Source organism: Telopea speciosissima, chromosome 8, assembly GCF_018873765.1.
Source record: "Telopea speciosissima isolate NSW1024214 ecotype Mountain lineage chromosome 8, Tspe_v1, whole genome shotgun sequence".
Taxonomy (NCBI): Eukaryota; Viridiplantae; Streptophyta; class Magnoliopsida; order Proteales; family Proteaceae; genus Telopea; species Telopea speciosissima.
The window spans coordinates 54,108,186-54,132,247 of NC_057923.1; the positions used below are offsets into that span (position 1 = coordinate 54,108,186).

The window sequence follows — 24,062 nt, forward strand, 5'->3', positions numbered from 1 at the left end:
TAGAGTTGGAAGTCCATCTTTTGAGGTTGCGTCAAACCAAATATGGTCAATAGCCACGCCAAACACAAGCTTACCCACTCTATCACAAATGGAAGAACCTCCAAAAGTCATGTCAACCTAGATCCACTCACGTTGAAGGGGCAAGATCCTTCTTCTGGGGGGCCAACAACGAGCAAGAAGCATAGTTGTCACGGTGTCTAGGCGACCCAAGGCGTTGGAGAGTGTCCAAACTCAAGGCGACACCAACAAGGAGACCAGGGCGCCAAGTCGAAGAAGAGGTGATCTGCATTTCGGAGTCATTCCAGCAGAAGACAAAGGAGGGAGCTAGATCATTGGCACTTAGCCCTTGGGGCTGTTACTTCCAAGATTGTCGATGGCTCCTGCACCAGATTTTAGCTAGGTCATTGGCACCCCATAGGCATCCTCCTACCCTTGGTGAGCTCAAGAAGTATTTACAGGGCTGGCCTTCATAGGCTCTTCTCAGTTGCTGACATCATCTTATCCGGATCTTGCCCCTCCCCTCTCCTTCCCCCCAACTTGCATTTATTTGGAATGCCCTCCCTCCTATTATTAAAAAGGTGGCAAGACTAGGAGATTTGTTCCTTGGACTCCATCAGCTTCAGGCATTTTCAGCTCCAAATCAGCTTGGAATCTCAGAAGATCTAGAGGTCCCACCATTGTTTGGTACAAGGCTGTTTGGTTTAAGGGGCACATACCAAGACATAGCTTTTGTGTTTGGTAGACTCTATCAAACTGTCTCCCGGAAGTGGATCATCAAATCTTTCGGGGGAAACACGCTATGGGATAGAATTGGCATGTTGGTTTTTGGGGTTACTATTTCGCATATTTGGATGGAGCGCATTATTAGGAGATGGACTACCAACTCTAGGCCTTTTAGACAAATTTGGGGTTCCATCTCTTTGGATGTCAGCTCCAAATCCTTCACCCCATCTCCCCCCCTCCCTTGTGATTACTCTCCAAGGAGCAGGCTCTTGTTGTTTCTTGGGGCCTCCCCTCTTCTATGCTCTCCTCTACCCCCTAGGGGTCTGCTAGCCCTATGTATTGTAGGATGTTCCTTCTTTCTCCCCCCTGAATTCCGGGGGTTTCTTGTTCTTTCTCTGTTTGGTAATGAATTTTTTATTCAGCCAAAAAAAAAAAGATAGGAGGGATTGCAATGTGCCCCCTGGATGAGAAAGGACTGCGTTGGGAGCATAGTTGTCAAGGCGTCGCCTAGACGTCCAGATAGATCTCTAGGGGCCTAGGCGTCCAGACGGATCTCTAGGAGCCTAGGTGACTGCCACCTGAGTGCAGGGCGCCTTGCACGGGTTTAATTGGTATCAGAGTAGGTTTGGGCACTTATTTATGCCAAACAGTAAATGTTTTATATTTGTATTTCATTTACTTAAGATATTATTCATAAATAAGCAAATATCTCCCCTATTTGAATACAATAAAAATAGTTAAAAAATCAAATTCCAAAAGGATAAAAATCAACCCTCCAGTTCAAGAACAAAAACTGGATTTTTGGCGGTAGGTGAAATTTTAAACTTTCTAATGCTGTGTTTTTTCTCAAATAAAAAAATTCCATAAATCTTAATATGGTAAAACATGGCTAAAAACCCAAAGTGCGGTAAAATATTCATTTGTTTTGATATTTGAAAAAATATTTTCATTCAAAGTAATTTTGATAGCATTCACGAACACCAATTAAGGTTTGACCGAAACATAACTCCTTCAATATAAATCAGATTTAGGCAATCTTGGAATTTTTTGGAAAGCTGGTTTTGTGTTCTACCTAATACAAAAAGTCTCATGTAAAAATAAAATCATTTGATCAGTCAAACTTCTTAGAGAACAAGAGCAGTTTAATTACTTCTTGATAAGATCATGTTTTCTAAGAAAAGTATAAACCAAATATATGTTTTGATTGTTTCAAACTTCCAGTAGCTTGCTTCTTCAATTCTACTGTCTTCTAGTTCTATGTTGATTTTTGATGACTTTATGTGGCTTATTATTTATTTTTTATTACTTGTTGTGACTTAATGTTGATTTTTGATGACTTGATGTTGCTTAATATTGATTTTTTTATGACTTGATGTGGCCTTAATGTTCATTTTTAGCATTCTAAATAATGTTAGAAAATAGGGGAAATAAAAAATAACAGTTGGGCACCTTGGTCGCCTTGTCGCCTAAGCACTTAGGCACCCCTCCACCGCCTTAGGTCGCCTTGCTGCCTTGACAACTATGGTTGGGAGGCAGTAAGAGAGAGCACGCCAAGACGTGAAACTATGGTGAGGGTTATGAGATTTGGACCACACCAAATTGCACCAAGGAACAAGGGGGCCATGAATTCTTACTAGATCCAATGCCAACTTCAAACTGAAAAGACCCAAAGGAGAGGCAATCCAAGAAACCAAACCCCTACCAACTGGCCTCCTAGGAATACCAATGAGAGAAGACCAAATGAGACCCAACTGGATGGAGGAGGTGGCTGGGGGAGCCCAATCACCATGGATGATAATATCAAAGACCGTCGCAAGTCTGGCCGAACCCAAACTGTAGATAGATCTGTCACCTACCAAATGAATGAGAATGCCAAGAGGGTGCCAATGATCATAGTTAGTTAAAACGGAAATAGCAAAAAAACTTCGTTCAGGACGGTGCATTTAAAACGGCTTAAACATTAAATGGGATTGTCAAAAAAACGGTCAAACATCTCGAAAATGACAAAAAAATGAAAACGGAAGGTACGCGATGTAAACATTTAGATTTTTACGAGCCTAATAAAACGGCAATATACACATAAATTGAGGAATTATTAACTAATTAATGTTTTTGCATTCGAAGTTCAAAACAACCATTGTTAGAATATTGGACCTTGAGGGTGTTTTTGTCTTTTTCCCTATCCAACCAACTCTAATTAATAAGAGTCGGTGGTGTGGGGTTATCTATATAATCCGTCCACTCCTTTTATTATAAATAAAGAGGCTTGGATGTTCATTAATACATCCAAGCGTTCAGCTCTAATTCTCTCCTGTTAACATGGTATCACAACAGGTTTGAGTTTGAGTGAGTTCAAATCATTCTCTCTTTTTTTCCCACTTCTTCTTTCTTCCTCCATCTCTCTCTTCTTCTTCCCTTTTTTGTTTCTCTCCATTGTTACAGGGCAGCAGTAATGAGGTGATCCATGGATGTAGTTGCTGCCCTCCAACACCTCGTTCATTCATGACCTAATTTTTCACAAGATCGATAGAAGTTGTGCCTCTTCTACCTGTGATTTTTGAAGACTTCAATTTTGAGGATTGATTCCTTCTCTATCACTGTGGATCAATTCTCCCTATCAAGACCAGCAGGGACTCATTGGACAAGCTTTATCTTCATCAACAAATTGCAGCCTCCATCCCTCCATCGATTTCAATACACATGTTTTTTTTTTCAAAACCCTGACAATATCGATCTAGGGTTTCTGGCTGGCTGTTGCTGCTGATTTTCGGAGGAGTGTCTTCCCACTCTCAAAGGAGAACTTGATCCTATTATTGGCCCTATCTGCATCAGTTTGGTTTACCTTTCATCATTGGCAGCTCTATGCGATTTGGGTTTTCCAAAACCCTCACTATTGTTGATCTCTCTATTGGCTCAATTTTTGGGCTTGTTTTTTGAAGATATTCTTGTCTCCACAATAGGGCAACTCGATTCTGGTTTGGTGAATTTCTGCCGGCTGGTTTGTGAGATTTGCTTCTACCTCTATCTGCATCGATTTCTTCTGTCACCATGGCTGGTTCTGCTGGACAAGGTCATAGTGAGTATATTCCTTTTGCCGCTAATACTATGAAATTGGATGGATCCAATTATTTGATGTGGTCTAGGTCTACATACCTTGCTATTGCTGGTAGGGGACTTACGGGACACATTACTGGCACTTCTGAGAAGCCGATTGAAATTGTTTCTGCCCAAGATCGATCGATCTCTAATGATTCCTTGGTTATGTGCTATTTACTTGGTTCTATGCAAGCTGATCTTGCCAGTGGTTATTTACTCTTGGATACCAACAAGGTGGTGGAGAGGGCTAAAGTTCAAGGTGACACCAACTAGGCGTGTAAGGCGTCCAAGGTGCCCACCTAGGCGTCCAAGGCGCCCAAGTCGACCACGCCTAGGCGTCGCCAAGGTGCCGCCTAGGCGACGCCTTGACAACTATGTTGGATACTGCTTCCCAAATATGGTCTGCTGCAAAAGAAACTTATGGACAGCTAGGGAATGATTCCCAAGTGTATGAACTTCGAAAAAAGCTTCATGACACCACTCAAAGGACCTCTCCCTTGCCTTGGTTTCTGGTGTCGCCCTGGGCGACGCCTTGTCGCCTTGTTTTTTACCCCCTCGACCGCCTTGATTCGCCTAGGCGCCTTAACAACTATGCTCTCCATCTCTAAGTACTATGCTGCCCTCCGCAGTTTATGGCAATAGTTAGATCATTACTCTGATTATCAACCCACCATTGCAACTGACATTGCTGCCTATCGAAAGCATGTGGATAAAATCAGAGTTTATGATTTGTTGGCCGGATTGAATGTTGAATATGACTAGATTTGAGTTCAAGTTCTGAACATTGTTCCTTTGCCTACATTGGAGCAGTCCTATGCCTCGGTCCATTCTGAGGAAAATCATAGGGCTGCAATGTTACATACTCCCACTACTGACCGATCTTCTCTACAGACTGCTGCCACTGCTGATCCTAGTGATTCTTGTAAAGGGACTGTGAAGTGTGAACACTGTCACAAGCCCTATCACACCAAAGCCACTTGTTGGAAGCTTCATGGTAAACCAGGTGATTTTGAGGCTAAGCATGCTGCTCGTGGGAAGTCAAAAAATAAAGCCAATCATACTGAGACTGTTACCACAGTTCCTACTATTGACACTGGTCTCTCCTAGGAGGAACTTCAGGCATTCCATCGTATGTTACAGGCTTCTGCTGCTTTTGTTACATCGACTCCTGCCAATCCTTCCACCACTTCAGGTTCAAATTTTGCCCATTCAAGTATTTTGTTTGCTGGTCATTGTGCATCGGTAGTCTCCACTCCTTAGATCATAGACTCTAGTGCCACTGATCATATGACTGGATCCTCCAGCTTCTTTCATCGATATTCTCCCACTTCTGGGAAAGACGAAGTTCGCGTAGCTGATGGTTCCCTCTCCTCTGTCTTTGGGAAAGGCTCTATCAACTGCACTCCTTCTATCACTTTATCCTTTGTTTTACATGTACCTAATTTTACTACTAATCTTCTTTCCATTAGTAGTCTTACTCGTGACTTGAATTGTAAAGTGACATTTTTTCCTTCACACTGTGATTTTCAGGATCTGGTAACGGGGGCGACAATTGGATGTGGTAAAGTGCATGGTGGGTTGTATCTGCTTGATGATGGTTATCCTCCTCCATCTAAGCCACCATCTCACATTCATCAGAATTCATTGGTCTCCTCTGAACTTCAACAATGGCATAATCGATTAGGTCACCCCCCTTTAGGAACTTTTTCTCATTTATTTCTAGCATTAGTTAAGCAATGTCATAAGGATGAATTTTTTTGTAAGGCTTGTGTTCTGGCCAAACAGACACATTATTCTATCTCTAATAAAAGAAGTGTTTCCCTTTTTAATATGGTTCATACTGATGTGTGGGGTCCTAGTCGTAAACTTTCCCTTTCTGGCCATCGTTGGTTTATTTCCTTTATTGATTGTCATTCTAGGAGTACATGGGTGTATTTAATGCACAACAAAAGTGATGTTTTCTCGTGTTTTCAGCATTTTCATAAGTTGGTTCCAGCCCAATTCAATGCCACTCTCAAAATTTTGAGGAGTGACAATGGCAAAGAGTATATGGAAGGTCAGCTCCAAAAATACCTTGCTGCCCATGGGATACTCCATCAAACCAGTTGTGTTTATACGCCTGCCCAGAATGGAGTGGCTAAAAGGAAAAACCCGCCACCTAATGGAGGTGGCTCGGGTTTTTATGTTTGCCCGTAATGTGCCCCCTGAATATTGGGGGATGCTGTTCTTACTGCTACCTACCTTATTAATCAGATGCCTACTCAGGTTCTTGACTCCCGTACCCCAGCTGACCTTATACATAGCTCCTCCTCCTTTATGATTCCCTATAAAATTTTAGCTGTGTTTGTTATGCTTGGGATACTAGGTCCCCTGGCAAACTTGAGCCCTGTGGCCTTCGCTACATTTTCTTGGGTTATTCTCCCTCCCTGAAGGGTTACAAATGTTACTATCCACCTACCTGTCGTACACTGATGAGTATGGATGTTATTTTCCATGCCCTTTCCTATTATCCTACTACACCTCTTCAGGGGGAGAGTTCCAATGAAGATGTGTTGACTCTTGAGGTTCCTGTGTATAACCAGCCTGAATGCACTCCCCAGGTTCCTCTTGAGGCTCCCGTGTATAAGCAGCATGAACCCATTCCTCTTGTTTCTCACATGCCTTCTACCGGAGAGGATCCTACACAAGGGGGGGACCTTGGATACTGGTAATGATGAAGTTCTTATTCAGGGGGAGCTTGTTGGATAACCTAGAGGGGGGTGAATAGGTTACCTTAGTGGAATTTTGGTTCTTTTAAAATTATACTAGAGTTTCAAGACAATGTAATTTTTTTTAAAGTAAATTAAAACAAGAGAAACGCAAACATTTATAGTGGTTTGATTCAACCTTGAGTCTTCGTCCACTCCTCTAAATCTTGAAAGAATTCCACTAATCTTTTCCCTTTCAGTACAATAGGTGGGAAAAACACCTTTACAAATATTTTTACCAGGATAAGAAGATCTTACAATCTTTTAAGAATAAGAGAATCCCACAAGCCTTTAAGGATAACAGAATCCCTTACAAAGCCTAAGTACAGTCTAGGAAAATGTAAGTACACTTTACCCGTCTAGAGTCGACCTGACTCAAGAGTAAGAAAATAATTAACAAGAGATTAAAAAGAAAATGTTACCTAAGCGGAAGTGTTCCAACTTACTTCACGCAATGCAATTGTGAATGTGTAATTAATAATATGAAGATGCTTGACCTTTGAGCTTTATACTAGAAGAAGATAAGTCTTTGAGTGATGATGTCAAGCTTGAGTAACTAAGCTTTCTTCTTGACTTAAAATACTAGCACTAAGAACTTGTATTGACTTTTTCACTTCACAGTAAAGTATTCTTTTAGATTCTAGTGATGGTCAAAAGATCTAGTACGATTGGTATTTATAGGCATCATTTAATGCTAAAAAGTCATATGTCAAAATTGCTCTAATGGCTATAAAACGGTAAGTTTTTAGCTTAACAGGTCGACCGCTTGGTTCTGCTGGTCGACCGCTAGATATAGCCATTGGGGAAAATAGAACCGTTAGGACTTTTAAGTCAAAGTGGTCGATAGCCGGTCGACTGATTGTGCGACCGGCAGGCGTTGGGCAACCGTTTGGGGGAACCGGTTAAAAATGGTTGCTCATTGTTTCTAATGGTCGATTTGGCTGTGTAGCCGTTCGACCGGTTGTCCAACTGGTTGGGATTTTTAGGCATTTTGCCAGCCTGTCTCTGGTAGTCTTTGGTCCAATCTTTTCCCAACGAATGCTAAGGACTTCTAGGGTCTTTAAGTACCTTCATAGAGTCTCTATGTGATGCAAATGCAATTTCATTTATACGTATGCAATTACAATTATGCAAGTATGTGTATGTGTATGAGCATACGAGCATCTTCAACTTGATTTCTTCTTTACGAGATGTTCTTCAATCCTCAAATAGTCTTTTCTTCAAGTACTATTTATCTTGGAAATTCTTTATATGCTGATCTCTTCAGGCTTTGTCTTGAGCTTCCTTGTGAATTAAGCCTTGACTTGTTCTTCTTTATTATTACATTAAACCTGTTGACATAATAGAATACAATGGCTTGTGCCAATTTGTTTGTTATCATCAAAACATTTATAGAGGGAGGGAAGAATTTTCCCAACAGAGCTTACTCCTGTCCAGAAAACCATTGGTGAGTTTCAGAGGAGAATTAATGACCCCAATCTCAAAACCTATCAAAGTGGATGTTTAAAAAACAAGCAGCTTCCATCCACTGCAGTTCCAGTACCCATCCAGTTGCCGACTTTGGATCCGGATCATGCTTCTACTCCAGGTAAGACCCCTTCTCCTGAGTTACCTATTGCTCTTTGCAAAGGTACTAGGACTTGTACTCAACACCCTATATCTCATGTTGTCTCTTATAATTCTCTTTCTCAATCCTTTTGTGCCTTTGTTTCTTCTCTTTGTTCTGTTCATATTCCCTAGAATTGGCAGGAAGCTCTTACAGATGGAAAGTGGAAGGTAACAATGATGGAAGGAATGAGAGTCTTACAAAAAAAATAAATGATACATGGGATCTTGTAGTTTTTCCTCCATGGAAAAGACCAGTTGGATGTAAATGGATGTTTGTAGTCAAACAGAAGGTAGATGGTACTGTGGATCGATATAAGGCACGACTTGTAGCAAAGGGGTTTACTCAGACTATGGGATCAACTACCATGAGACCTTTGTACCTGTTGCAAAACTAAACACTGTCAGAGTGCTATTATCTTGTGCAGTAAATCTGGGGTGGGATTTACAACAGTTGGATGTGAAGCATGCCTTCCTCCATGGAGAGCTTGAAGAGGAGGTATATATGGATATTCCACCTGGTTTCTCATGTGACAAAACCAGCGGCAAGGTTTGCAAATTAAAGCGTGCTCTGTATGGGTTGAAGCAGTTACCTCGTGCTTGGTTTGGAAGATTTCACAAGGCTATGGTTTCTGTGGGATATGAGCAGAGTAATGTTGACCATACTCTTTTTATAAAAAAGATAGGTGATAAAGTTACCATTTTCATAGTCTATGTTGATGATATTGTGGTGACCGGTAATGATGGTGATGAGATCAAAAAGTTAAAAACTTTCCTTGGCCGTAAATTTGAAATAAAGGATCTGGGAAAGCTGAAGTACTTTCTAGGGATAGAGGTTGCTCGATCTTCAAAGGGCATCTTTCTTTCTAAAAGGAAGTATATCCTAGATCTATTATCTGAGACCGGGTTGTTAGGGTGTCATCTTTCTGATACACCTATGGAGGCTATTACGAGGCTCAAGGAAAAAAAGGGTGAACTAGTTGACAAAGGTTGCTATCAGTGGCTGGTGGGAAAACTTATTTACCTTTCTCATACATGGCTGGACATAGCTATTGCCGTGAGTTTGGTAAGTCAGTTCATGCATGATCCTTATTCCTCTCATGTGGATGTTGTTCTTCGCTATTTGAAGTCAGTCCCGGGAAAGGGAATTCTTTTGTCTCCTCATGGTCATCTACGAGTTGAAGTGTATACTAATGCTGATTGGGCTGGTTCTTCTGATAGAAAGTCCATATCTGGTTATTGCTCCTTTGTAGGTGGAAATCTTGTCACTTGGCGCAACAAAAAGTAGAATTTAATGGTAAGGTCTAGTTCTGAAGCAGAGTTTCATGTTATGGCACAAGGCATCTGTGAGTTGCTATGGCTTAGAGGTTTATTGCAAGATCTTGATGCTCCTGTACGCCTCCCAATGATGTTGTATTGTGACAACGAGGCTGCTATTAGCAATAGCTCACGATCCTATTCAGCATTATCGTACCAAGCATGTGGAGGTTGATAGACATTTTATCAAGGAGAAGCTAGAAGAAGGACTGATCTATGTTCCCTTTGTGAAGTCTTCTGATCAAGTAGCTGATGTATTCACTAAGGGGTTAAGTGGGAAAGTCTTTCATCCTATTTTAGTTAAGTTGGGCATGTTTGATATTTATGCTCCAACTTGAGGGGGAGTGTTAGAATATTGGACAGTGGGGTTCTTTTTCCCTATCCAACCGACTCTAATTAATAAGAGTCGGTGGTGTGGGGTTATTTATGTAATCTGTCCACTCTCCTTTTATTATAAATAAAGAGGCTTGGATGTTTATTAATACATCCAAGCATTCAGCTCTAATTCTCTCCTGTTAACAACCATAACATCCAATTATTCAAAAACTTTATTTATTATTTTTTCATTTATCAATTAATCTCTTATACTTACATATTATATTATGACCTATTTGGCTATTTTACTATAAATAAAAGTATTCGGTAATCAAAAGATCAAGTGTCCAGCCCATTCAAACAAAAAAAAATAAAAAAAATAAAAAGTACCCAGTCCATTCTGGGCCAACAGGTGCCCAGCCCACACAATATCAACCTTGATCCATATCACTGATCGTATGTGTGTCTTGTGGATGAAATAATGCAATTTAAAGTTAGGAATCACATGAGTTCAACACTTGGCACAGCAGTACTTTAAGACTATGCTATCAATTTATGATTCTTTAGTCATGCGTATAAGAGCGGGAGCTGTTATAAATAAGGCTCGTTTGCACGCAACATCTGCAAAGTGGTTGATTACGAGTTACAGTGTACTAGCACTTCGGTATTAACTGCTTTATAGTAAAATAATTTGTTTACAGAATGCCGTTTGTTCAGTTTGAAAAAAATAACGCAAATGAATTTTACACGTGTTTAAAACGAACCCATTTTTTACTGTTCATTTGAAACTAGTTCAGGAGAACGTGTTTTAAACGGCAAAAATATGGAACCCCAGATAGGAAGAGGAGGGATTTAAACGGCAAAAATATGGAACGCCGTTTAACGTGTTTTAAACGGCAAAAATATGGAACCCCATGATCGTGCCAAAGTTTGGTGGAAGCACCATCATCTTTAGAAACCCCAGATAGGAAGAGGAGGGATTTAGAGAGGTTGATGCATAACCCAGACATACACTCAAACTGCCTCAGACAGGACATGGAGGAATCGATGGATAGGGGGGTCAGCCTTTGAGAAAAACATGAGGTCGTTGGCAAAGGCTAGTTGGGTGAGTTTAAGAGCTATGCATTTAGGGAGGGGGGAGATGAGCTGCTGGGCGGTAGATAATTGGATACTGCGGGAGAGGACTTCGAGGGCTAAAGTGAAGATGTAAGGGGAAAGGGGGCAGCCTTGGCCGATGCTAGTAGAGGAGGCAAAGAAACCAGCAGGGCTTCCGTTTACAAGCACGGAAAAGTGGGGAGAGGAAATGCAATGAAAAACCCAGTTGGTGAAAGAAGGGGGAAAGCACATACTAGATATTATTCAAAACATTGACAATGAAGTTCCATCGCAGTCAAAGGCTTTGTGGCAGTCAATTTTCATCAGGGCAATAGGGGAATGGTTCTTTCTCTCAAAATCTCTCACAATTTTGTGACAGAGGAGAATGTTGTTAGAGATAGAACGGCTAGGAATGAAGGCTGATTGGTTATCACTGACAAGGGAATCCACCACCAACTTGAGTCTATTGTCTAGGATTTTGGCAAGAAATTTGAAGAGCAAGTTGCAGAAGGCAATGGGGGCGGAAGTCAGAAATGGAGGAGGCACCCTCTTTCTTGGGAATGGGGCAGAGAAAGGTGTGGTTGATCCCTTTGATCTGACTAGGGGAGAGAAAAAAGCTTTGGAGGGCCCTGATAAGATCCTCTTTAATGATGTCCCAACAAGCAGAGTAAAACCCCAGACTGAAACCATCTGGATTGGGAGTTCTATTGGTCTTATGGGAGAGGACAGCAGAAAGGATTTCTGGCTTAGAGGGAATGGCTTGAAAGGAGGCAAGGAGGGAAGGGGGATTACTTTGTTGAAAAGGCCATCCAGATGGGGATGGGAGGCCCAAGAGCTGCAAGAAATAGCAACAACTTCAGATTTAATATCTTCCAGTTTAGAGGATGGAACTAGTGGAGGACACAAGAAACAATTTGATGTTGTGCCTAGCCTTCAAGGATCTATGAAAATAGGCAGAATTTGAATCCCCAAGCTCCTACCATTTAATGCAGGATTTCTGTCTCAAAAAACTTTCCTCTTGGGTAATAAAAAATTGGAGCTCCAAAGAAACCAATTTCTCTTCTTCTGCCAGCAGGCCATTATGGACATCTGATTGAAGCCTAACTTGGATAATGGACAGCTTGGACTTGCAATCAGAAACAAGGGAAGCAATGTTACCAAAGGTAGAGGACTTCCACTCCTTGACGGCATTTTTGACATTTCGGAGCTTTTGGGCAAAGGAGATGAGGGGGGAGGAGTGGTGTTGAAAAGGTTTATCCCAGGCTTCAGAAACAATGTGGAGTCCCAGATGGGAGGACCAACTGAATGGAGAACTCCCTGGGGGTGCCAATTATCAAGCCAGAATCTGATGGAGGAACCATCATCAAACGAGGATTTGATCACCCAAGGGCAAGAGGTTTGACCTGCAAGATCTTCCTCCACACCCAGGAGGCATCAGAGATAACAGGAGCAGTCCAGATGGAATCTGTACGAAGGTAGTGGGAGAACATCCAATCCACCCAAATACTCTTTGGTTTGGCCACAAGCTTCCAGATCAGTTTGAGAGTACCCGCCTGATTGACATCTTTAATTCTTCTCTAACCTTGGCCCCCTCATTGTTGGGGGGGGGGCAGATAGAGGGCTGACAGGATGAAAGAATTTAAGTATGAACTGACCTGAGTTGCAAAATTTATCAATGGAGAACAAAGTTTAAGAAGAGAAGATATGACCAAATCTTCCACTTGGCCTTGCTGGAATCCCACCAGCAGTATTGGAGTCTCACCAATAGGGTAGTTGAGTCACAACCAGAATCTGAATCACACAGATGACAGATCATGAACAGCAAAAGCAATCTCTTTATTCATCAAACCTACGGGCTCTATGGCCTTACATCCTTCAAATAGAAACTAAAAGTGTACTTGAATTAGGAAAGAAAGAAATAGGAAACTCTCTCTATAATAGAAATAGATGTCCCTTATAAGTTATAACTAAAACTCTATATTAACTAGACTCTATTCTATCCTTAACAACCAAGGAAATAACAATTACTTCATGAAATAATATACTTAAACTAAACTAATAAAATAAATTCCATATTCCTGCCTCCTACTGGCCCATTAAGTGGTCAATTACAATGAAAACCCATTGGACCAAAGTCCATTTATGTGATTTATCTGCATCAAGACTGCTCTCCTAAATGGCAAGCAAGTCCCCATCTCTAAGAGTATGAGTTTAGTTTTTCAGTCATATTTCAATGGATTTTTTTTTACTTTCTTTTGGAGATCCAAGATGCGCCTGCATCAGCTACAGCTTATTGCTTGAAATCAAGCTGAACATCTTCTCTTCAAGTGCACCATCCTCACAAGGAACTGTTCCGAGGCCTCATGATTTTGAGAAAGAACCTTCTGTTTCTATGGGGAACTTCACATTAACTACATTTTAGATTAATAATATTGTGATATTCTGCTCCGTGGGACCAAACTCTTTAGTTAGTGAAGGAAATCTGATTGAGGTATTCTATCAAACACGTAGGCTGTATCTGCAGTCTGAAAATTTAGCTAGCAATAACATGAGTTGTTGCAAAATAGTAGCCTTGCTTTTGGGGAATTTGGGCCTAGCAAAACTCAACCACACCACTTATTGAATGGTACTCTTGAGCTCCTTTTTAATTTCCATTGATGATTGAACACATTTATTGCAATGTTGACTCTCTCTCTCTCTCTCTCTCTATATATATATATATATATATATATATATATAGATCACACTCTGATTGTTGTTGCTGCTATGGCTTCAGCTGTGCTATTTGTTTGATGTATCATTTGCTCATTTTCTTGAAATTGCAAATTTCCCTGTTAGATTGTTACTATTAGCTTCCTAATTATCAAGGTCTGTGTTCGGCAGAATATTTTCAGAATAAATTGGTAGAGACCATACAATTCATGGAAATTCTGAATTTGAAGGACAGTGTTGAGAAAGACACCTTTTTCCGTAAGCTTCCAAACCTGGCTGAACAACTACCTCGCCAAATTGTGCTGAAGAAGGTTCGATATTTGACACTAAAGCTAGAACCTTGGTTTGTGTAATCTTGATATTACATTCCCCTGTTTCTTTCCATAATCAGTATTGACTGAAGCTTTGATCTTCTGATTTTCGCAGTTACTTCCTTTACTGGCTTCTTCTCTAGAATTTGGTGCAGCTGCTGCCCCTGCCTTAACTGCATTGCTAAAAATGGGTTCTTGGCTTTCGACTGAAGAATTCGGTGTCAAGGTGTTACTCTTTCAGTTCTTTTAGTGGTTTGCCTTTAATTTGAGAAAGTTACAAAGAATGTTCTCCATAATTTATTCTTTTCATAGATGATTTGAGCTTCTGCACAGAACTTGTGAGAAGGAATAAAAGACAAGTTTCTGATTCATCCTTGTTGTTTGTAGGTGCTGCCAAGTATTGTCAAACTTTTTGCCTCCAATGACAGAGCTATTAGAGTCGGCCTTCTTCAACACATTGATCAATATGGAGAGTCATTATCCTCTCAAATTGTAGATGAGCAAGTACGTGGTTAATGGTGAAATTGCTCTTGCTCTTCTTGCTCCATCATACAAGTTCTAGTCACGTCAATGTTTAGATGTAAATCCTCCTGATAGATATTTTATTTTTTTTTACCATCAGATTTTATTCCTAAGTTTTCTGGCTGATGCTTTGATTAGGTTTACCCTCATGTTGCCACTGGATTTGCTGATACATCTGCTTTTCTTCGGGAATTGACGCTAAAGTCGATGCTTATTTTGGCTCCTAAAGTATGTATATCATTTATTCATCTGCTTTTGATGTTTAAATTATGGAAGGGCACTTTCTATTGCCTTACCTATTTTGTATGTTAGATGAAATAATTTTATCTAGATGAAAAGTAAGTCTGTTAAATAAAATGAAGGGAAAAGTGTAAAAGGACATGTATTTAGGCATATTATCTGTGTTGGAAGCAAGTATAAGGAAACAATGAACAATAAACTTAGGATAGGAAAAAAACATACAAGACCATGTTTAGCTAGTTTGTAGGTGTTAAGACATGCAGCTGTGTCAAAAAAAATGTGTAGCTTTGTCTGCACTAGTTTCTGACATGATAGTTTAGCATGTGCAAGAAATCTATCTGTGGAAGTGTCTGCCTAATCATTTTCCTTCCGCCCACAAATATTGTCAAGTTTGATGAAACACAATTTTAAGGAGAGTTTGTTACTGCGTTAGTGGCCTAAATATTTTTCGCTAATCTTCCATAACTACCCTTCATAGGTTTACCATAATTATATTAAATCCTGGAGAATTGAATAATCCAACTCTCCTTGCACTAATTCCTCTTTTAATATACCATCCTTTTTCCCTCTTTTAATGCAGCAACTTGCTAAGGTCTAATGGTAGCATAGCAAGTAAGAAAATTTTAAATCAGTTAATATTGCAATGGACAAACATACTTGGACATAGATAAGCTCCAAAACAAGCAGTCTTTCTGAATGGAGGGAGTAGCAATTATCCGATGATGCCTATTCTCATATTTTGGTGCTTCATAGAACTTTTTTTTGGGGGGGGGGGGGGGTGTTATAAATTCTCAAATTGGTATGCTATGAACAAACTCAGCCTTAGCCAAGCTTTGTTTAAGACCATAATTGCTTTCAAAGCTTTGTTTTGAAAGCTTTCCAACAAGTCCAAGATTGCTTAAATCTGATTTATATTGAAGGAGTTATGCACTGGTCAAACTTAATTTGGTGTGTGCGAATGCTGTCAAAATCGCTCTGAATGAAAATATTTTTTTGGACATAAAAACAAATGAATATTTTACCGCACTTTTGGTCTTTAGCAATGTTTTACCATATTAAGATTTATGAAATTTTTATATTTGAGAAAAACCTCAGCATTAGAAAGTTGAAAATTGCACCTGCCGCCAAAAATCCAGTTTTTGTTCTTGAACTAGGGGTTGACTTTTTATCTTTTTGGAATTTTATTTTTTAACTCTTTTTATTGGATTCAAATAGAGGGGTATTTGCTTATTTATGAATAATATCTTAAGTAAATGAAATAACACATTTACTTAAATGATATTAGGCATAAATAAGTGTCTGTATACCAAGGTTTGTATAAATAGGTGTCTGTATACCAAGATTTCCCACCGAGATGACCGAAACCACCGAGATCTCGGCCGAGACATTTTAACTTTCCATTTCGACTTCAATCTCGGCGAGTTCTTGAACTATGAATCAGGCATGTGGGCCCATCATGTTTGGTCCCTTGAAAATTCTTTTGTTCTTATCAGGAAATTGAAAATTTAGATTATATTGAGCATCTTGATTCTTGAAAGGAGGCTAAGTACCCTATCACAATATATTAATACAAATATCCATGATCCAGTTTGGCATTACTAACCTTGTTGATTCCCATCCCAGCCTGCATTTAGCAATTATGCATATGCTTCTTGTTAACGATATCTAAATGTTTCAACTATTCTTTCACTTGCTTTTATTGGAAGGTGAAATTCTTCTTGTTACCTCATCATAGGTATGTGGATATTTTCCATGCATTCCTTAAGCCTCTCTAAAGTTTTTATCCTTTCTCTGGCTCACTGTTGCAGTTATCTCAGCGCACTATTTCGGCATCTTTACTCAAGTATCTTTCAAAGCTACAGGTATTTCCCAATTCATCTGGTAATAAAACTGATGCTTTTTTTTTTAATGCGTGTTTCTGTCTCTTTATTTGTGATATTTTATATGAAATTATTTTTTTTTCACTTTTCATTTGCTATAAAATTGAACTTTTCTAATTTCCTGTTTGTATGTTTCTAAGGTTGTAATTTTAAAAGCTGTCTAATTTTCCAGGTGGATGAAGAACCAGCTATACGAACAAATACTACCATTCTGCTTGGGAATATTGCTGGTTATCTTAATGAGGGGGTTAGTATCAAAGGAAGTTTTATTTGCATCCTTTTCATTGCCTATTACTATTTGATACAGTTATTTTATTGGTGGTGGTTTGGCAAATTGTTCATCCATATTTCAAAAGATTGATATGAATAATTTTATATCTGGAGTATGCGAAGTAGTCCTCAACACAAAAAAGTGACTTGTGGGTTTCAATGCCATTGCAGACAAGAAAGAGAGTTTTGATTAATGCATTTACTGCTCGTGCATTGCGTGATACTTTCTCTCCAGCCCGTGGAGCAGGTGTGTAAATCTACAACTCTGGTTGATTAGTTGTTCCTCACATTCTCATCTGTTTCATATTACCTATGTGTTAGTTTCCTATGATATGGTTTTGTTCCTCCCTTCCTCTGGCTGGGTTGGTGGGGATTTTTTATTTTTCTATTTATGTCTGGACATTATCTGTTTAAGGTCTTTGTTTGTTACTTTTGGCTAGTGATTCATTGGGTTTGATGACTTCTATGATTGATATATGCTTGTATCAATGCACTTATATTTTTGGCAGGAGTTATGGCTTTGTGTGCAACGAGTTCCTATTATGACGTAACCGAGATTGGAACACGCATTCTGCCCAATCTTGTTGTACTTACCATTGATCCTGATGGGTAAACATCATCCACGTCTCCTTTTTTCATTTTCAAATGATTTGTTTCCTCTTTCATCCATATTCTGATTCTTCCAGAATTACACTTTTTTTTTGGGGGGGGGATTAAGAGCTTGTATAATAAGGGGGGAGGGGAATTAGGGGATGGGGGTAGGCCCCAAGGTGGTTTGAACTCATGACCTCTTATTTGAGGAGTTGGTCTTTTGCCAACTGAGCTGATCCCTTGGGGTGAAATTACACATTTTTTATTTCTTATTATCACTAATGTATGTGTCATTTGGTTTTAATTCATTTTGTGGTGTCCCCTCTCAATCTTGATGAGTGGGTACCTTTGTTGGTGAAATTTGTGTTTATTATCCTTCTCTTGGATCTATAGATTCTCATTATGCCAAATACTGATCGATAGTTAGTAAAAATACAATGAACTGAAATTTGAAAGAAAAAAATGTACGTAATTGCATATTATACTTTGGCTGAGATTGTGAATTCTTACATGTTGTTTCATATTTTATTATATTTTTCATATTAAAGCTTTTCTATTCTTAGACTAATGTATAGAAATATATTCAAGGTTCAAAAACTTGTCTCGAGGAGGTGTCTCGACCAGGTCGAGATTCTCGAGATCTTGTCGATGTTTTTTTTTTTTTTTTTTTTTTTTTTTTCAGTTTGATGTTTCGGTGGGCAATGGCCATAGTTGGCTCCGAAAATTTAAGAGAAGCTTGTTTTAGGATTAATAAGCATATTTAAATCATCAAATTGTAATTAAAAAAAAAAAAAAAAACCAATGTTGTGTTTTGGATTTGCACCCTTGGTTGGTAGTAAACGTCAAATCCTTATGTAATATTTGCCTATACACATTGTTTGAGTGCTATGAGACATAATGAGCAAATAAAACTAGTAAATTATGCAATGATGGATGAAGACACATAATATTGAATAATTATTTAAGAAATAGTTAAGGACTTAAAGTAAGAACTATGAAGTATAGTGAACAATGCATATTAAATAGACACCCAAGTACAATGAACGATACATATGTCATAGACACCATAGTCTTCCATTTCCCAACAATACAATATTGTGATCTATGACTGTCTATTGATATGAACTATGACGTGCCGGATCAAGTCCACTCATACTCATAGTCCGAAACAGTGCAGGTTTTAAGTTTAGTATGTAACCTCGTCTCAAAGAGCTCGAGATTCTCAAGATATTTGAGATCTCGGCGAGATTTAGAACTATGAATATATTAACATTTTGTGTGAATGTTTCTTTCATAGCCCAGTAGCCCACTAAGGCAAGCTTACATTTTGTAGATCATATAAACGACATCTTGTGTGTGTGTAGAATTTTCGGTAATTATGTGAACATGGTTGAACATACCACACCATATCATTTTAATTCCTGAATTTACTCTATATGCACTAATCTCTGTTATAGAAAAACCTTTAAAATTTTGTTCTGTTCTGTGTATGCCAGATTATAATTTCTTTTTTGTATTGAACTCCAGGGATGTTCGGTCAAAGGCATTTCAAGCAGTTGATCAGTTTTTGCAGATGGTAAAGCAGTACCATGACAGGGTGTGTGATTAATTTCTTGTTGCTCTTGTTACATTAATGGGCATCTCAAGCAACACAAAAAAGATAGGACCGTTATTTTATGTTGGACACTCAATAGATAGAGAATTCTTGTTTAATTATGGTTCGTTACAGAATTCAGTCACAGAAGATGGATAGTATTTTGTTGTTAGGACCGTTATGCAGGGCACTCGAAGATAGGAAATTCTTTTCCCATTATTTTTCAGTTTCAGTTCAGATGTAAAATATGTTTGGTGGGGGTGGGGGGTAGGTTGGAACAACTCTAAATACCCTCCCGGAGGGATCCCAAGTCAAACCCCCCCCCCTCCCCCGGCTCAGTTAGAAACCTGAAAATTGACTGAAAACTCAAACCTCTCAGAATAACATCACTATAGGAAACAATAGTTAATAGGAATTAGGAAGACCCCTCGAAAGATGGGAATGATCCAATGAGCGGTTTGGGAGTAATTTAGAAAACAGTGATCTCACGGGCAGAGATCCCAGAAATAGTAAAACTAAAATTAAATTCAATCCAACCAAAGGATTGGTCTGAAATTCGGATCAGACCTCAAGTTTAGTAGTTTTAATAAAAACCCTAAGGTTCCAATACAAACTAAAGGCTGGATTAAATGTAATTTTGAAAATCCAAATTCTGAAATAGAGAAAACTGGGAAAGAGAGAATTTAAGGTAATTCACAAACCAGGGTCGAGTTTAGGTCTATAGAGGGGCTAGATTATCACAAAGTTGCAGGGTCAACAAGGCTCAGTTTAGGGTTTTATGAGATGAACACTATTGGCTGTAAAGGGTTTAAAAACAGAACAGACGATGGATGCTTTAAACTGAAATTAAACTCATAATAATTGTTACCTGTATTGGGGGATTGTTTGGGTTGTTGAAGGACAATGTTTCTTGATGAAACCAAGTACCAGATCTTCCCAATCAGTACTGATGTCAAGCAGCAACCTCAAACTGCCGGTAGTTGGTGGTAGAAACAGAGGAAGAGGGGGAAAAGAAGCCTCTCACAGGCCTGGTATCTCACCCCATCTGACTCTCACAGATCCTCCATGCTAACAGCACACAATAGCTTTAATTCATTCAAACATGAGAGGCTGAACAGCCCTTGCATTGTATTTATAAGGTTCAAAGCAATTCCTAATCAAACTAGGAAAACTGGAAAACAAACTCCTATCATAAGTAGGAGTATTACATTGCTGAAATTTAAAAAAAAAACAACTCATAACTAACTATTCCTATTTGAACTAGAATAAAAATAAGCTACTAAGCCTAATCCCGTATGCCTACCTTGTACCCACGTTTTAGGCTCATTAAAGTGGCTCATTAAAAAGAAAACACATGGAATCAAAGGCCAATACATACTACCCATCCCAAGGTTTATTTCCAATAAAATAAACCTTTTTAGGTGATTTGTTTGCATCTATGTTTAAGTCTTTAATGATTGAATGTTGTTGTATCTCACCCTTATGAATCATATTTTCTTGATCCTTTTGTGGTCTCTCACAGATAAATACAGGAGATACAAGTGGACATTCAAACTCTGGAATCTCGGCAATACGTGGAGATGCAGGTCTACTTGGGTATGTCAATGTGAAATTTGTATCACTTGAGAATTTAGATACGCTTGCAATCCAGAGTTTGAGTTTGATTTATTCTTTACATTTTTGGAGTATTTAATCATACATTTCTATGATTTGAGTGATTTCCTTCATTATTTACTACAGTATATTTCAGTTCCAATTTGTTGACCTGTTCATATGTTAATAGCACTCTCAGAAGCAGTTAGTTTAGTTTTAGTTGTCTATATGAATTCAATACTGAGTGTGTATGTGAGGCATGAGTGGGAAGGCAAAGTCAGGGTTTAAAATTTCAGCAGGATTTATAAATTTCAAGAGTTCCTTCTAAGTAGAGACAGAAAACACCATGGTAAAGAACAAACAGGAGAAAAATTAGGGTAAAAAAGAAGTAGAAAGACTAAGAACTAGCAGAGGGTTTCATTTTAGTATTTTTTCCTAATATGATCTAAGCTGAAAACCGTGGGTAAAAATGGCCCACTCATCCTGTTGGAGAGTGTTTTCGTTGAAGAAGTAGGCTCCTTTTTAGTTACTCTGCCAGTATTTGTCTCACCTTTTCCTGTGTGAGAAAAAGTAAAGATTAAGTTGTGGGTTCCTATATTTCGGAGGATTTTTGCCAACCTAAAAAAAAAAGCAAGTACTGTAATCTGTTGTATTGTAACTTCTCTTAAGAAAATAATGATGGTGATCTCACTGATCAAGATTAAAATGCAGATGGGCCATGAGTTCCTTAACAAAGGGTAAAGTTTCTGAACATGCTCCATTGGCTCCAGCAAATGCTAACACCCCTCTCACTTCCGTGGCCTCCACTGCCAGCTCAGGTATGTGTACTTGATAGATTGTTTGTTGGTCCATCTTTTCTCTTTGAATGCACTGCAAAAATATTTGTTGATTTTTTGAACCTCTCTTGTCTGTAAAACAGCCTTTGTGATGTGGTTCAAAAATTGATTAACTGGCATTGGTGAATATTATTACTGTTTTTTTTGGCTGATTATGCTATTTTGTGACTTGTAAGAGAGATCCCATTCCATCCCTATATGAATGATGAGAAACTTAAGTGATAAATTATCAGAAGTTGTTTTCTGCTACCTCTTTGATCCCTTAGAGTTGCAGTTCTAATTTTAAAATGGCATCTGTTGGCTTAACAATAAACCTTTGAATAAAAAAGATCAACAACTCGAAATTTATGGAGTAGAGGTGTCATTAGGTAAAATTTCCCTTATTCTATTTCTGCTACATGGAGAACTGTGAATATTGGATAGATGAGGGCATGGAATCTTTCTGATTTGCTGCATTTCAAATAGTGTGCTCTCTCAACCCTGGTAAATTTGAATTTGGGCATACATCGGATCTCGAGAAATTTGACTTTAATTCCATTTGTCAATTTGAAGTAAGAGCGGACTGTGGAAAAAGCTGGGAATGGATTTGTTCAGGTCATTTAAAAAATTCATGGCCAAAAAATGGGTCCTTTTTCTTTAGTTTTTTTATTCTGGTTTTGTATAGATTCTGTGTTTTATGAGCTGAATTATTTGTTTATGAATTATTCATGAATACTGTCTTTTGAGAATCTGAATTTTTCATCTTGTAGAATGCAAGAAAGATGCAAAATTTCCGGAATCTTTGGGACTAACTTGGTGATGAGGTTTGCTAGGCTTAAAAGACAAACACTAGAAACCTACCAGAATCGCAGTGAACCAGAAAACTGAGAAATAGGGGCAGAAACTAAATGGAGTTAGAACTAACAATCTCTACATCCGATGGAGATGAAACTGTTGAGATAGGCTAAATTACCCGATAGGGGTAATTTAGTCCTTTGGTTTTATTGGTTTTATCTTTTATTTTTATTTCCTTGTCTGTGTTTTTTCCCCTTAACCGATCTCTATTTGGGATTCCTAGTTGTAATGGGAATTCCTAATAGAAATAGGTAAGGGGGGCATTCCTACTTTGATTAGGCATAAGTTGCATTCCTACTTTGAGTAGGAATGAGTTGTAATTCAGGTTATTATAAATAAAGGGGCTGGGTGATCGATTATGGAACTCAAGCATTCAGTTCTAAGGGCTGTTAACATGGTATCAAAGCCAATTCTGATCTAAAGAGCAGCTTTCTCAGTTTTTTGTTTTTTGTTTTTCACTTTCCCCTCTCCACGGTTTCTGGTTTTCTCTTCTCCACCACTCTCAGCTCCTCTCTCTCATTTAGGGCCGCAACTGTGAGGTGATCTGATGAAGATTTAGATGCTGCCCTCAATCCTACCTCATTGAAGCTTGAAGATTATTGGTATGACCTAATTCTGCCTGCAGATCTCCTCCATTCTTGAAGATCGAGTTCTTCCTACACCTGAAGATTGATCTTTCCTTTTTTTTGGAGATTATTTTCTGCTATTATTAATGCATACCTTCCCTATTTGAAGACTGCAGAATTGTATCAAGTATAATTCAGATCCAGACCTACGGATTCTCCAAACACAGGTTTGTTACCTAATTTTTTTATCAAATTAGGGTTTCTTGTTGGCTCATCAGAAAGAGCTAATTTTTGGAGGACTTCTTCCCCACTACTTGGGGATCACTCGATCTATCTTTCAGCCTATTCTGACGGCTGAAAGTGCTGCAACTTCAAAACCCATCCTTCACACTCGATTCAGTTTTTTTGAAGATCTGCTTTCTTTCAAATTAGTGGATCGATTTCTGCCTAGCTGAATTATGGGTGACTCAGAGATGACAACTGCTACTTCCGGAGGAGATGGTCAGACTAGGAATGACTTTCTTCCCTATGCTACCGCCATTAAGCTTGATGGTACGAATTATTTGATTTGGGCCAGATCACTATCCTTGACCGTGGCTGGTAGGGGTAATGTAGTCCTAAATAGGTAGGAGACCTACTAGGAGCCAAACAACAGGATCAAATAACAAAAGGGGCTGCTGGTTCGAATGGACAGCACTAGGATTTAGGTCAATTCCTAGGGTTAGGGTTGGATATTGGGAAAGGGGTTTATAGGGTATTAATGGGCAGGTCTAGGGGGTCAATATGGTATAAAAAGGTTAGGGTTTGGATGAGTTTTGAAATTCTGCAATTCTGGACAGAATTGAGTTGCAGGTTTTGGGCTTTAATGGAGTTAGGGTTTATGGGATTCAAACAAAAAATAAAGGGGATCAATTGGGGGAAAGGATTAGAGGATTAGAGGATTAGAAGAAGAATTTTGGCGTCAAACTTACTGGAGATTCCACTGGCAGCAAGCTTCAACAGTTGTGAAGGATAAAGCCACCTTCGAATTTGAAGAAGATCCTCCCAGCCGTCACGGCGTACGGAGTCAACCGGATTCCACCAGTCCCTTTCCACCTTGATAGAACCACAAGGATGCACACTCACAAGGAGCACAGGAGCAGCAACAATGGCAGCCAACAAGCAAAAGTTTTTTTCATTAATCAAATTCGTGTACAATGCTGGCTTCCCTTACAA

At 38.9% G+C, this 24,062-nt stretch overlaps 1 protein-coding gene across 2 annotated transcripts in view; it reads left to right on the forward strand.

Annotated features, from left to right (window-relative positions):
* LOC122671605 (probable inactive serine/threonine-protein kinase scy1) overlaps positions 1 to 24,062 on the forward strand; it is an 81,526-nt gene that overhangs the window by 46,199 nt on the left and 11,265 nt on the right. For both annotated transcript variants that reach the window (XM_043868927.1, XM_043868928.1), the window contains exons 9-19: positions 13,782 to 13,921; positions 14,037 to 14,147; positions 14,309 to 14,425; positions 14,582 to 14,671; positions 16,492 to 16,545; positions 16,736 to 16,810; positions 17,005 to 17,080; positions 17,343 to 17,442; positions 18,952 to 19,021; positions 20,541 to 20,614; positions 21,323 to 21,429. In XM_043868927.1, the coding sequence (XP_043724862.1) occupies positions 13,782 to 13,921; positions 14,037 to 14,147; positions 14,309 to 14,425; positions 14,582 to 14,671; positions 16,492 to 16,545; positions 16,736 to 16,810; positions 17,005 to 17,080; positions 17,343 to 17,442; positions 18,952 to 19,021; positions 20,541 to 20,614; positions 21,323 to 21,429 (1,014 nt within the window). The remainder of the gene's footprint in view (positions 1 to 13,781; positions 13,922 to 14,036; positions 14,148 to 14,308; positions 14,426 to 14,581; positions 14,672 to 16,491; positions 16,546 to 16,735; positions 16,811 to 17,004; positions 17,081 to 17,342; positions 17,443 to 18,951; positions 19,022 to 20,540; positions 20,615 to 21,322; positions 21,430 to 24,062) is intronic.